This window comes from Porcisia hertigi, chromosome 19 (genome assembly GCF_017918235.1).
Source record: "Porcisia hertigi strain C119 chromosome 19, whole genome shotgun sequence".
Taxonomy (NCBI): Eukaryota; Euglenozoa; class Kinetoplastea; order Trypanosomatida; family Trypanosomatidae; genus Porcisia; species Porcisia hertigi.
In genome coordinates, this window is record NC_090578.1 from 82,098 (window position 1) to 94,974 (window position 12,877).

A 12,877-nucleotide genomic window follows, 5' to 3' on the forward strand; every position below is an offset into this window, starting at 1 on the left:
AACCTGTATGAGAAACGGGGAGAAAGGCTTGTGTGTGCTTTGCTGAGGTCACGTGACAGTATCCTGCAGATTAGCCGAAAAGGAAGTCTGTGGTGGTGAGGTGGGTGTGCCAAAGGAGTACTGTGACCACGCTAACGGCGTAGATGAAGGCAAATCCGGGAGCGCCGAGGAAAATGAAAAAAAAAAAACGGAAGGGCAGCCAACAACACGAGGGCCAAAAGTAGGAGAATACAAAAGTGATGAATGTATGACAATTCTTGTGAGTTGTCGCAAAGATTCTCTTCAACCTTTTTCCCCTTGTTTATTTGGATATTGTTGCCCTCGCTGACCCGCCCTTCGTCTCGTCTTCAGAGTGAGGGGCGTGAGTGCCCTACCCACACATGCACAGTTTGGCAATTCTTCCGTGTGGGGTATGTGGCTGTGCGAGCGTGCACGTGCGGCGGGTATGTATGTCCTTGTGCGTAAGCAGCACTAGAAGAGCGCAAGAAGAAAAGCGACAAAAATTAGAGTGGTTCAACAGTGAGTACAGTCGCCCTCTGAGTGAGTACAGAGAAGGGCAGAGTAGATCAAAGGGGCCGCAGAGGTGCGATACACTAAAGAAAAAAGGGGAAAGAACGACTAGCGAAAACAGGCGAACGGGTGTAAATCTTTGTGGAGCCCACACATACATACACACATACACACATACAAAGGCACGGGAGCACATACACGCAATTATATAGCCGTGAAAAAAAAACCGAGCGAGTGAAGTCCAAACAATTTTTTTTTCTTTGTTGTGGGGGTTGGCACTGATACTCTTGCACCGCGTATGCGCATTGAGCAGTAGGGCGGGAAAAAGACGAGGAAGATGGCACCCTCCAAATGCCTTCCTCTATGGGCACCCAACGTTGCACAGGGAGAAACGCCCGTTTTCTTTTCCATCCAAAGCACAGAAAGTCCCGCCGACTCTCGCCCCTCCCTCCTCCGCACCTCGCTCAACCAATACCTCCATGCCTTCCACCACGACTGAGCGCGCACCCACACCACGCAGTAGATAAATATTTCCTCACGTTCAGAGACAAGTGCACAGAATACAAACACGCGGAGAATATGCCCAGAGGGGGGGGGTATATATGATGAAGAGCTAGAGGCAACAGCAGTGCGTCGGCGTCTTCACTCTTTTATTATGCACAAAACAGTGGCTAAATTGTTTTCTTTTTTGTCCCTTTGCTGCGTTGCTGCTCCGCCCCGGGCGTACGTGTTAGGCTAATCAACCTACCTTTCGTTAAAACTAACATTCGCACACGTCCGCATACACACGTGCAGTAAATAAGTGTGTGAAATGCGATCAAAGCGCACTCGTCATAAGTGCGGTCCTTCTAATCGCGTGGGAGCTTCACCTGGTCGCTTCCACGCCATCTCCTCTCTTGGAACCCGCTCGTGGAGTACGCACCCACTGATAGCGGGGAAAAGACCGCTAGCCGGGAGCTCAAAAGGTAGATGAGGGAAATGAGCAGGCTCCTCGTTTCCTCCCTTTAATCCTGAGGTTTCGGGGTGGGACGGTGTTTGCCCATCGGGCATCCAGCCATGGCCCCACGCAAGTGAACTCCGAATGCCTTCTCCATCTTCAGAATGACCCGCTCTTCCGGCACCGCCTTGCCGTTTTCATACTCAGCCACTACGGACACACGCTCAGAGATGCGCTGAGCGAGGTCCTGCTGGGACCAGTGCAGCGCCTGGCGCTCCTTCATTATGCGCAAACGGAGATGCGGGTCCACCCTCTTGACTTTGAGTGAACTAGCGTCCTCGTCGAGCTTCTTCGCGTTAGCGCCAGCGCTGGCCACCTGCTGGTTAGCACGCTGATGTTCCCTCCGCTGTACCTCCACGCATTGGCCGCTTTGTACAGCACGGTTGGCATCACGCTCCGTCACTTTCCGAGGTTGGCCAGAGCCACCGCCGCCATGGTGCTGGAAGTCGAAGCGCTGCTCCCCCCAATCCTGCCCTGTGGGAATAGTTCGACTGGGCATTTTCCTTAGCTCACTCTTGAGACAAGTAGCTGTAGCTGTGTGTATGTATGTGTGTATAATTGTGCGCGTTGGCAAACTGAGCAACCCTGAGGCGCGACACGTGTGACGACGCCCCAACACAGAAAGAGTGTAAAGAACAACGAGGAAAACAGGTGAGAAGTAACTAATGAAAACTAGTCCAAGGAAAATGAGTTACGCGGAGAGAGGGGAATGGGGGGGGGGAGGTCAGTGTCAGACGGCGCAACCAAAGCTGACATTCCTCGTAGATCATCGAAAAGGAGGAGAACGGAAGCTAGTGAAGAGACTTCTTTGAAGAAGGTGCTACGCACCAACTCATCTATAACTGGGGATCAACACATTGTGAGCGAGCAATGTGCCGCCACACTGCCCCCCCCCCGCCTCACCTCCCTTTATTCCGTCGAAGATAGGCACCCGCATTATTTTGTCCTTTCCATTGAACATGCCAACACACACCGCTACAGCCGCCACCTGTCACGTTTTCTTTTTTGCCTCTGCTGCGGTTGTATTCCTCTCTTGTCATGACTATCGGCTACACCTCACAGGGAGGAAAAACGGGTATCAGAAGACACGTACTGTGTATGCCATGTTTATATTTGTGCTCAATGTCACCATTGCCCCTGTAGGGGGGGGGGTAGTTGAAGAATGCGAAGTGACAGTCCCTCTATCTTCCTCCCTTTCCCCCTTCCCGTTGAAGAAAAGGCTGTGCTAAAGGAGGTCGGGGATGGTAGGCGCTCTAAGTGAAAGAAGCATAGAAAAAAGAAGTACAGAGTGTGGACAGTGATCACACACTACAATTCCACCTATACCCCTCAACCTCACTGCACTTTTGGACTTCTGGATCGTTCTTTTCTTTTTACTGTGCGTCTCCTTTACTTCCCTCAACTGCAGAAGTGTCCAGCGACACCGAGGCTTTTTTGAATGCAATAGGGAACAACCTCCAAGGCGTACACATGCGCATTGGGGGGGGGGGGGGTCAGAGGGGAAACCTGGCGGGTAACAGTGAGGAACGGCGATGACCTTGAAAGGACGGAAGGAAGGCGAAGTGATGCATTTTCATTCATGTGTACTTTTTCAGTTCATCTTCCTACAGCCCCCAGGCCACGTTTTATCTACGACACGCATACGCATACACGAACAGCCACGCCGACACGCACACAGACGCTGTGAAAACATACGAGAGGGGGGAGTAAAAGACGGAGAGATGGAGAGACAGACCGCTCCTATTGCATTCCTCTTTTCTTCCGTGAAGAGAGGAGTGGCACGTGTACACAAAACATGTACTTGTGCGTCTTGTGTGTATAGATCCCCCTTGTGTCTGTGTGTGTGTGTGTGTTTAATGGTAAACTCGAGTGAGTCACACACACGCACACTCATGTGTGAAAGAGGGGGGGGAGAGGAGATATAGGATGTACACGACGATGCCCGTGTTTCCATTTTGTCATACTCTTCACTTTCCCTTCCAGTTCCAGGCGCGCCTTTTGAGGTGGATGTTGGTGATCAAAGGAGCGGTTTAGTTACATTCAGAAGAACATCAAAACCAAAACAAAAAGGCACAAAAGGGACGAGTGAGTGAAAGGTGCACACAAAATGAAATCGCCGAAATGGGAAAAGACGGCGTGTTGTGCGAGAGCGACAGCGAAGAGGTATTGAGGAGAGAAGTGAGGGAAAGGGGGGGGGCGTTGATGGGCAGCGTGATACGAAGAGGAATTAAGGTGGAAAGAGAGACGGTCCTGAACTCTTAACGAAACGTACAGACACGAGGGTCGCCAATACCTGCCACAAAAACTTACATGAGAACACGGACGAATCCATTCAGTCGGATTCGTGCCTGAAGACGAAGGCGGCCTCTAAACAAAATACGTTCGCGCGCACGTATATGCGCACACGCATACACATGGCAACACTGCACCCTCATCACAGCGAGGAGCGTTCACCACGTATACATACAAACAGACGGACGCGTGAAACGCAGTACTCAAGCACAACAAGTCGCGCCCATGAACAGAAAGAGGAGGAGAGATCGGAGGGACACGAAGGGTAAGAGAGAAAGAGATGTGAGGTGTAAAAAAAAAAAGAGAGACCACTAGCACACGTATCTTAGAAATAAATCGAAGGGGGGGCAGATTGAAACAAGCATATCCGTGAACAGTACCTTTTAAGCTACCAGCGAGAGGTACTCACTTTAGTTTCCGTTGGGGGGGGGGGGGGGGGGGGAGGGGAAAACAAAAGGTGCACACACACACACACACACACACAAATAGAGGAAGGGTAACCCCCCCCCCCTCCCTCCCACAGGAGAGAGGAGAACGGAAAAAAAAATTTAGCGTCTTTTCAACAGACGTGCAGACAGACACAAACACACAAAACTTTTACAGAATGAACGTGACGCTGCTTCCCGTGGGCTTCCGGGGGCGTACGAGACACGACCTCGCGCACCCCTCTTCAAGTCTCCCGCTCGTGGGAAATCATTCTCCCATCAGGAAACAAGAGCCGCAACGACAGATGCGTACTTCGAGGATCGCCACACCGACATGAACGGATCTCAAGTACATACGTACAGGCTCCCCACAATACATCAAGATTAGTGCGAGGGACGTGCGTTGGCACGCAACACCCATATCCAGATATATATATGAACATTTATATGTACCAACGACCACACCGTCATCCGCCTCGTGAGGAGGCACTGAGAAGCGGGTCGGGGGGAAAAAATCATTCTTAACACCTCGCAGTCCCACCAACATAGAAAACAAAGATCACTTGCACGTTAAGAAGCCAGCCTTTCGTTCTCGCGCGCCCATGGTACGATTACAGTGACAGGGACAGCAAGCAGCGTATCGAGGTCGATGAGCGTCGATTTTATCCCCTTCTGTCGTACTGTCCACCCCTGTACGTGAAAGAAGTTAGCCCCAAAAAAAAACTGTGCTACACGATCTTCACCGCTCACACAGCTTAATCCTTCTTCGCGCGAGCCTTGATGTAGTACGGCTTGATGGCATCAACGCCGGAGAGCACCAGCGCGCCAGCGACACCGCGCAGAATGTTCGCGCCAGCGCCGCGGAACAGCGATACCGCGCCCTCGTTCTTCACACACTGAGTGAAGCACTCGAACGAGTTGCGGTAGTTCTTGCCGGTGCCAGATGTCATCATCATGCGACGGCGCACCGTGTCCAGCGGGTACGAGATCAGACCAGACACGATCGTCACAACCCAGCCCAGCATGAAGTTTACAATAAAGTTGTTCACCGGCAGCAGCGGCTGCAGAGTGTCGTACAGGCCAAAGTAGAAGCCGCGGTACGCGACGATGCCCACACATGACACACAGAAACCGCGGTACAGACCCATCAGACCGTCGCTCTTGAACGTCTTGATATAGCAGTCCACCATGCCGTTGTACTGGCGCTCGCCACCCTTCTTCGCAGACTTAGTGTCGTTCGCGAGGCGCGTACGTACGTAGTCCAGCGAGTACACGAAGCACAGCGACACAGCGCCGGCAAGACCGCCGGACGCCATGTTGCCCATGAACCACTTCAGGTAGCCATCGCGGTCCTTCTTGAAGTTGAACATGCGCTTGAACTGGTCCTTGAAGGCGAAGTTCAGCGCCTGCGTGGGGAAGTAGCGAATCACGTTCGACAGGTTGCCGCGCCACAGTGCGTAGATGCCCTCCGTCTTCACCGTGCGCGTCAGGCAGTTCATCACGCCAGTGTACGGGCGGTCCAGTGTGCCCTGCTTGATCATTTCACCCTGGTTTTGCACCAGCAGCTTCACGCGCTCGATCGGCGCAGCGGCCGTCTTGGCGGCACCAGCCGCAACACCGCTGATCATGAACTCCTCCCAGAAGCCCAGCTTCGGCATCTCCTGGCGCGCTTTCTTCGGCGCGGACGCCGCGGCAGAGTTGTTGGCAGACATGCTTGGGGTGTTGTTGTTTTTAATGTACGTGTGACCACGCTGATATAAAGTTGAAAAAGTGCTTGAAAAGGGCAGAAAAGGAAAGAGAGGAGGGAGAAAGGGAAGCGGAGAAAACCTCTGCAGAAGTGGGGCCAGTGTTTGCAGTGGTGAGAATGGATGAGTGGATAGGTTTACCGCGCAAAGTGAAGGCAAGCGAGGAAGAACGAACGGAGAAATGAGTGCAAAAGGGGGGTGGAGAAAAAAAGAAAACGCAGCACACGTTGAACTGTGGCGATGGGTACCTCACTGCCACACTGCACAGCGAACTCCGCTAAGGGAGAGGGTCAGAGGTAGCGGAACTGGCAACGGCGGCTAAGGGGCCCCCTGGGGAAACGGAGGAGCAATGATCAGCCATTTCACAGAGGCGGTGGTGAGAAAGAGCGACGCACTATTCCACTAAACCCTTGACGGAAACAGATGCAATTCATTTTTAGTGTTTGTTGTATTGTTTTCGTGTATATGTGTGTGCGTGTGTGTGTGATGGCCAAAGTGAGGTCAGAGGAAAGAAAAACATGCATACGCTTACGCCTGTACGCTTACACGCACACAGCCTCACAAAATCCAGCGTCTTGTCAGATACAAAAGAGGAGAGGAGAGGGGAGAAACTAGAACTTGCCACAGATCGGTGTCACGAGCGCCTCCAGCGATGGCTGAAGTGCGACCTCGTTATGGACACATTTCCTCTCGCTGTGCACACAAATCATGGGAAGCCAGCGAGACTTGCGGGGGCAGAGCTCGAGGAGAGAAGCAGCAGGCAAACTGATACGGCAAAAAAAAAGTTACAGAAATGCACAGGGTTCGGGTGTGACTAGAAGAAAACAAAAACGATATTGAAGTGCAGCCACGACGGAGAAGACGCGCAGCACAAACGACAACAAGTACACATCAAAAAAATACGCGTAGCCTCTGGTTATCAACAGAGATGCGAGAAGTAGACTGGAGAGGAGAGCATTGGAGAGAGAGGCAGCAGCGGCTTCAAAGTGTTATTCCCTTTCCACCTGTCCAAACTCACGCAATGAAGTAGTTGAACACCGCCCTCGATCTAGGCCGTCACAGGTCCATCGCCTGGTGCCCAGCGGCGGCGGGCCGACGCCGCTGCAGTGACCGACTCAGCCATCTGAGCAGCGCCCCCCCCCTCTCGTCACAAGCCGTACTCACTCCTGCCACGGGGTGCCTCTCTCGCCGTAGCGCAGCCTCTTCTCCCCTCCCCCCCTCGCCGCCTTCACCGCCAGCGACCACTGAGAACTGTGTGGGATACGCTCGAGTCGCTTGGGCACCTTGCCTATCATGTGGATGGCACAAGCGGTAAGCGCTGTCGCAGGCCCCCGCGCCATCGAGGGCCCCACCGCCGACATCCGCTGCGATACATCCGCCACGGATACTTCTAAGTTCGGCGCGCACCTGGCACTCTGCACCACACAGGGGTCAGCGCGGCATTGGCAGCCATAGAGGGGCCACCAGACTTCCCCGCGAAGGAAGGGACTGAACTCCCCTCTCCCCTTCGATGCCACGCTGGTGTGTATTACACAGCCCACGTCATCGAAGCAGCATAGGACTGCGGATCGGGGAAAAAAGAGGGCTGCTCTACAAACAATCGTTCCAGGAAATTCAAGTGCTGCCTCCTCTTGATTCTCCGCTCCCCCCCCCGCCCTCCGCCTCCACAGAGAGACAGAAGCGGGAAGGAGAGGAAAGCACACCGAAATGACGTGAGCGGGAGTCTCGAAGATCCGGAATGAAGTGAAAACAGGGGAAAGGGGATGAAGAATGCGCAGGTAGATGACGATGAGCAGCGAGAGAGGAGGGGAAAATATATATATATATGCACGAGCCTGTCTGCAGATGTCTGCCTTTTTGCGAACAAATAAGCACACATTCATACCTAATTGCGATTGAAAAGACACATAACCCCTATGTGCGTATACCAACTACACACGCATACAACTGTACAAATGGGGGAGAATCCTTTCCCCTCTTCCCCGCCCCCTCTCCCTCTCCTCGCGGGTACTCAAAAAATTGATGTATGACGAAGTAACAATTATAAATAAAGTTTGGAAGTGTTGGCGGAAAAAAGAATTTTTCAAGGGAGGTAGGAAATTTAACCGTGGCAACTCTCAGAAGAGGCTTACAGACACACCCGCACGTACACACAAGCACACAAGCGACAGTCTGAGTGAAGGTGCACACAGCAACAACACAGTCCAGGTTGCCACGTTTCACGTGTGGTTGCTCATGGGTGTGAGAGCGTTTATCTTTGCCTCAGTATCAGGTGTCACTGTGGATCGGCAGAAAGAGGGAAATGTGCTCGAAGCTGATGTGGGGAATCAGCTTGATAAAACGAGGGTTTAGTGTTGGGTGCAAAAAAAAAAAAAAAAACGACTCCGCCTTCAACTCCATTAACGCACACAAATTTCAGGAGAGACAAAACAGCGAGACGAAGTCTTCTGCTTGAACAGTGGAGCTGCGACACGGAAATACACGCCCACACAGACAGAGAAATCACCAATCATCCTAGAGGAGCCCGTATTATGGCTGGACACACGAGAAAGTATGCTGCCCACAGAAGCTCTCGCTTTTTCTCTCGTCGGATGTTCACTAACGAGAGCGCACACACACACACGCATGTTCATCTGAACATTTAAATTGGTGTTCGTTGATGCCAGGATTATTGGAAAAAGAAACCGTGCAGAAACTGACATGAAACATTGAGAAAAGTGAGTCAAACTGAAGAAATCGCACTTTTCAAAGATGTATCACAGACGCAATTGTATATATTTTCAAAAAAAAAAACAGAGGAGGGGGGTAAGCCAACTCGGATAGAAAGGGAAGAGGGAGGGAAGTAAGGGCTAGAAGAAACAATTGGCCGCGACCACGCTCAAGACGTACAATGTGTGGCAGAGCACATAGAGGGGAGGAAAGGACATGCATCCGCCTACCATGCGAATATGAAACTAAAGAATTAAAGACAGCTGTGTTAAGGTAGCAACCCGCTTCACACACCTCCTCCCTAGTGATCTTGCATCGCACGGCTGCTCAAACGAGAGAGAGGGCGTGTTGACCCACCAATCACGGCGTGAACGCAGTGGAAACAAGTGAGGAGGAGAAGGGGGGCATGAAAGAGCTGCAAGTGCGATATCTTGGACACGAAAAAAAGAAACGAGCAACATCTGAAAGAAGTTGAAAAAGAGCTACACGCATGAAAAACGCAAACATACGCACACTCAGACCCAGTCGGACAAATACACACAGAGTGTGAGAAGTACGACTGCCCCACATGACAAGAGAACAGCAAGATACAAGCAAAGAGGCAAAACGAAAAGGAAATCACTGCTGTGTGGGGGGGTGTAACTAACAGCTACACAGGAAACCCATCATAATAGCAGAGAGACGCGAGACAAAGATTCTAGGAGTCTGGGGTACGCGTTGCCGGAGTCCTTGATCTCTGAGCCTGTACGAGTGTATGGTGGCGAACACACCACAGCAGGACTATTTGACAACGATTGGAGCGGTTTTTTTTCGAAAACTCTCAAGTAGGCGCTTGACAATGCGCTGTCGTCAATCCAGCTGCTAAAAGCGCACGGGCGCCGGTGATTATGTCCGCGAGACGGAGCTGCAGACGAGTCCGAGAAAGCAAACGAGGGTGACGAATCAATGCGCATGCCGACTACCTTCGAGTAAAATCAGTTGAGCTCCTTCGCACCAACCAGGACGTTCACAAACAACGCCGACAGAGAGCCGCAGACGGTTGTGTTGATGGGGAAGAGAAGTTTGAGGCTTTCTCCCCGCTACCGCGAGATGGGTATAAACTATTCGACAGAAGTACTGCGAGGCCCTGGCGTTTGCAGATGTTCTAACCTGCCCCGAGAAGGAGAGCGATGTTTTGGTGGCACTAGCATTGGCTGTGGCCCAGAGGGAGGGATAGCGATACACATGTTAGCGTGCTGCAGAGTGTGACCGCCAGGAACAGTCCACATGACAGGCGATACCAACGCCAAATGCACACATTCGTCACGATGTCGTCCTGAACATGTCATGAAACAGTCCGATAGAACGAGTCACAGCAAACAAAGGCAAAAGAAACCATCTTTCGCGCCTGGTGAAAAAAACGTGAAGAATACCCCAAAAGGCAGAACATCAAAGGGGGGTGCTAAAACACACGCACCAACTCCTCGAGTGTACACACAGATAGGGTCCAGAGGGGGAGGGGGTACCCAGCATGGCCAGGGCAGGGAGGGGTTCTTGGACCTTTGCCCAGTGGTGTCGGTCGCTGCTGCTTTGCATTTGTGTACGTACAAGGCGAAGGCCATTTACGGAGGGGAAAAAGAGGAGCACAATGTGAAGTGAGTGAACAAAACAAAAGAGCAGTGCACGTTGCCCATTCAGCCTGCCGTGCACATACTGCGCCATGAGGAGGGGGGACAGGGGAGAGGGGCCCTTCATGAATCCATCACACCTCAACCTTTCGCTCTGCCCAACGGGAGGAGATGGTAAAGTTCAGGTTTCCAGGGGGGGAAGGCTGCGACTGACGGACAGTTTTCCCGTCACCAGTGCGGCGGGGGGTAAACCCACTACGCCGATGCAGCTGATGGCATGGGTCACCCCCTTTCCCAACACTCAAGAGCCCGCATGACTGCGCGCTGTTCACGCCAGGCCTGGATTCGTACCTTCCTCCCGTGTATACTGTAGCACGGAGAGTGACACGTCTGCAAGAGAAAAAGCGTCCGCCGCAATGCCCCCCCCCACCACCACCACTTCAGTGTATCACGAAGCATGCATTTGTTTGTGCGCGTCTGTGTGTGGGAATTTCTTTCACATATTTTTTTCATTACTCACTGCTTCTTGAAGCACGAAAGACCTGTCACATTTTTTTAAATAGAGAAACATAACCGATACGGCTCCTACTGCTGCTGCTGCTGCTGCTTCTCCCTCCACGCTTCTATTTTTTTCCTCCTCATCTGTTTTCTGTCCTCGTCATCTCAAGTGTGCCTTATCACGTGAATGCCCTTATCGGTTTTTGCCGAGAGACAGGAAGGGACCACGAAAACAAAAGGAAGGAAAAAACGGAAACACTGTCACTTGCTGGGGAGAAGTGCACATAAACGTGGAGATGCGCTGCGAAATCAAGACATACAGAAGCCCACACGTGGGGGGAAGGAGGAGGATGCGTGTGGGCTATTTCCTAGTTTCGCCGATACATATTTCTCTCTCTACTGGCGGTGCTCTACTGCGCAGCTTCTTTAATACCTTACAACTCATCACTTTTCTCCTACCTATGAACAATCACATACACGTGTGTGCGCGTCTAGGGGTGTGAATATATATGCTCATGTCAACACAAAAGACCTGCGTCATTTTCCTCTTACATTTTCTTCGGACAAGCATTTTACTGCATCGTTCGCGGGCAGCTGTCCCGCCCTTTTTTTTCTGCGTTTCCTTTGTTTTCCATCGTCTTTGCCGCTTTCCTTTCACTGCTTTATGCACAGCAGAATTGTTCCCATACGCGCACACGGTCCTGAAGGGGAAAGCACAAGGCAGCAGCGCTACCAGGCAAATGGAGGTGTGCCCCACGCTCAGACGCAGTGAACTTGCTTCGTCCCCCGCATGATAGAAAACAACTTCTGAGAAAATGAATACAGCGGCGTTGGAACAAGGCGACCAACACAAATTTTGAAGAAAGAAGCACAGGGTGCACATGTCGGATGGGGCCGGAAAAAAGCCGACAAAAAAAAAACGGAGCACAACAAAAAAAGCGATGGGCACTCAACTACACACTGCTCATTTCCTCCGTCGCACAACACCAGAGCAACGGGGACCTTGAAGCAGATCTCACCGCTCACACAGCTTAATCCTTCTTCGCGCGAGCCTTGATGTAGTACGGCTTGATGGCATCAACGCCGGAGAGCACCAGCGCGCCAGCGACACCACGCAGAATGTTCGCGCCAGCGCCGCGGAACAGCGATACCGCGCCCTCGTTCTTCACACACTGAGTGAAGCACTCGAACGAGTTGCGGTAGTTCTTGCCGGTGCCGGATGTCATCATCATGCGACGGCGCACCGTGTCCAGCGGGTACGAGATCAGACCAGACACGATCGTCACAACCCAGCCCAGCATGAAGTTCACAAGAAAGTTGTTCACCGGCAGCAGCGGCTGCAGAGTGTCGTACAGGCCAAAGTAGAAGCCGCGGTACGCGACGATGCCCACACATGACACACAGAAACCGCGGTACAGACCCATCAGACCGTCGCTCTTGAACGTCTTGATATAGCAGTCCACCATGCCGTTGTACTGGCGCTCGCCACCCTTCTTCGCAGACTTAGTGTCGTTCGCGAGGCGCGTACGTACGTAGTCCAGCGAGTACACGAAGCACAGCGACACAGCGCCGGCAAGACCGCCGGACGCCATGTTGCCCATGAACCACTTCAGGTAGCCATCGCGGTCCTTCTTGAAGTTGAACATGCGCTTGAACTGGTCCTTGAAGGCGAAGTTCAGCGCCTGCGTGGGGAAGTAGCGAATCACGTTCGACAGGTTGCCGCGCCACAGTGCGTAGATGCCCTCCGTCTTCACCGTGCGCGTCAAGCAGTTCATCACGCCAGTGTACGGGCGGTCCAGTGTGCCCTGCTTGATCATTTCACCCTGGTTTTGCACCAGCAGCTTCACGCGCTCGATCGGCGCAGCGGCCGTCTTGGCGGCACCAGCCGCAACACCGCTGATCATGAACTCCTCCCAGAAGCCCAGCTTCGGCATCTCCTGGCGCGCTTTCTTCGGCGCGGACGCCGCGGCAGAGTTGTTGGCAGACATGCTTGATAGAAAACGGAGATGGCTTTGAGGTGCAATATGTCAGTGCGGAAACGAGATAAAAAGAGAAGCGCAAGTGTAAAGAAATGCGTAGAAGCGGTTTGATTTC

At 52.4% G+C, this 12,877-nt stretch overlaps 3 protein-coding genes across 3 annotated transcripts; all 3 read right to left on the reverse strand.

Annotated features, from left to right (window-relative positions):
• Positions 1 to 1,514: 1,514 nt before the first annotated feature.
• Positions 1,515 to 2,006, reverse strand: JKF63_05739 (uncharacterized protein; the record flags this gene model as incomplete). Its single annotated transcript, XM_067901693.1, has 1 exon — positions 1,515 to 2,006. The coding sequence occupies one exon, from the start codon at positions 2,004 to 2,006 to the stop codon at positions 1,515 to 1,517; it is 492 nt and encodes a 163-aa protein (XP_067757719.1).
• A 2,973-nt stretch (positions 2,007 to 4,979) lies between these two features.
• On the reverse strand, positions 4,980 to 5,936 carry JKF63_05740 (uncharacterized protein; the record flags this gene model as incomplete). Its single annotated transcript, XM_067901694.1, has 1 exon — positions 4,980 to 5,936. One exon carries the CDS (start codon positions 5,934 to 5,936, stop codon positions 4,980 to 4,982), a length of 957 nt encoding a protein of 318 aa, XP_067757720.1.
• A 5,878-nt stretch (positions 5,937 to 11,814) lies between these two features.
• JKF63_05741 (uncharacterized protein) lies at positions 11,815 to 12,771 on the reverse strand (the record flags this gene model as incomplete). The annotated part of the gene is made up of 1 exon (XM_067901695.1): positions 11,815 to 12,771. One exon carries the CDS (start codon positions 12,769 to 12,771, stop codon positions 11,815 to 11,817), a length of 957 nt encoding a protein of 318 aa, XP_067757721.1.
• Between the last annotated feature and the right edge of the window lie 106 nt (positions 12,772 to 12,877).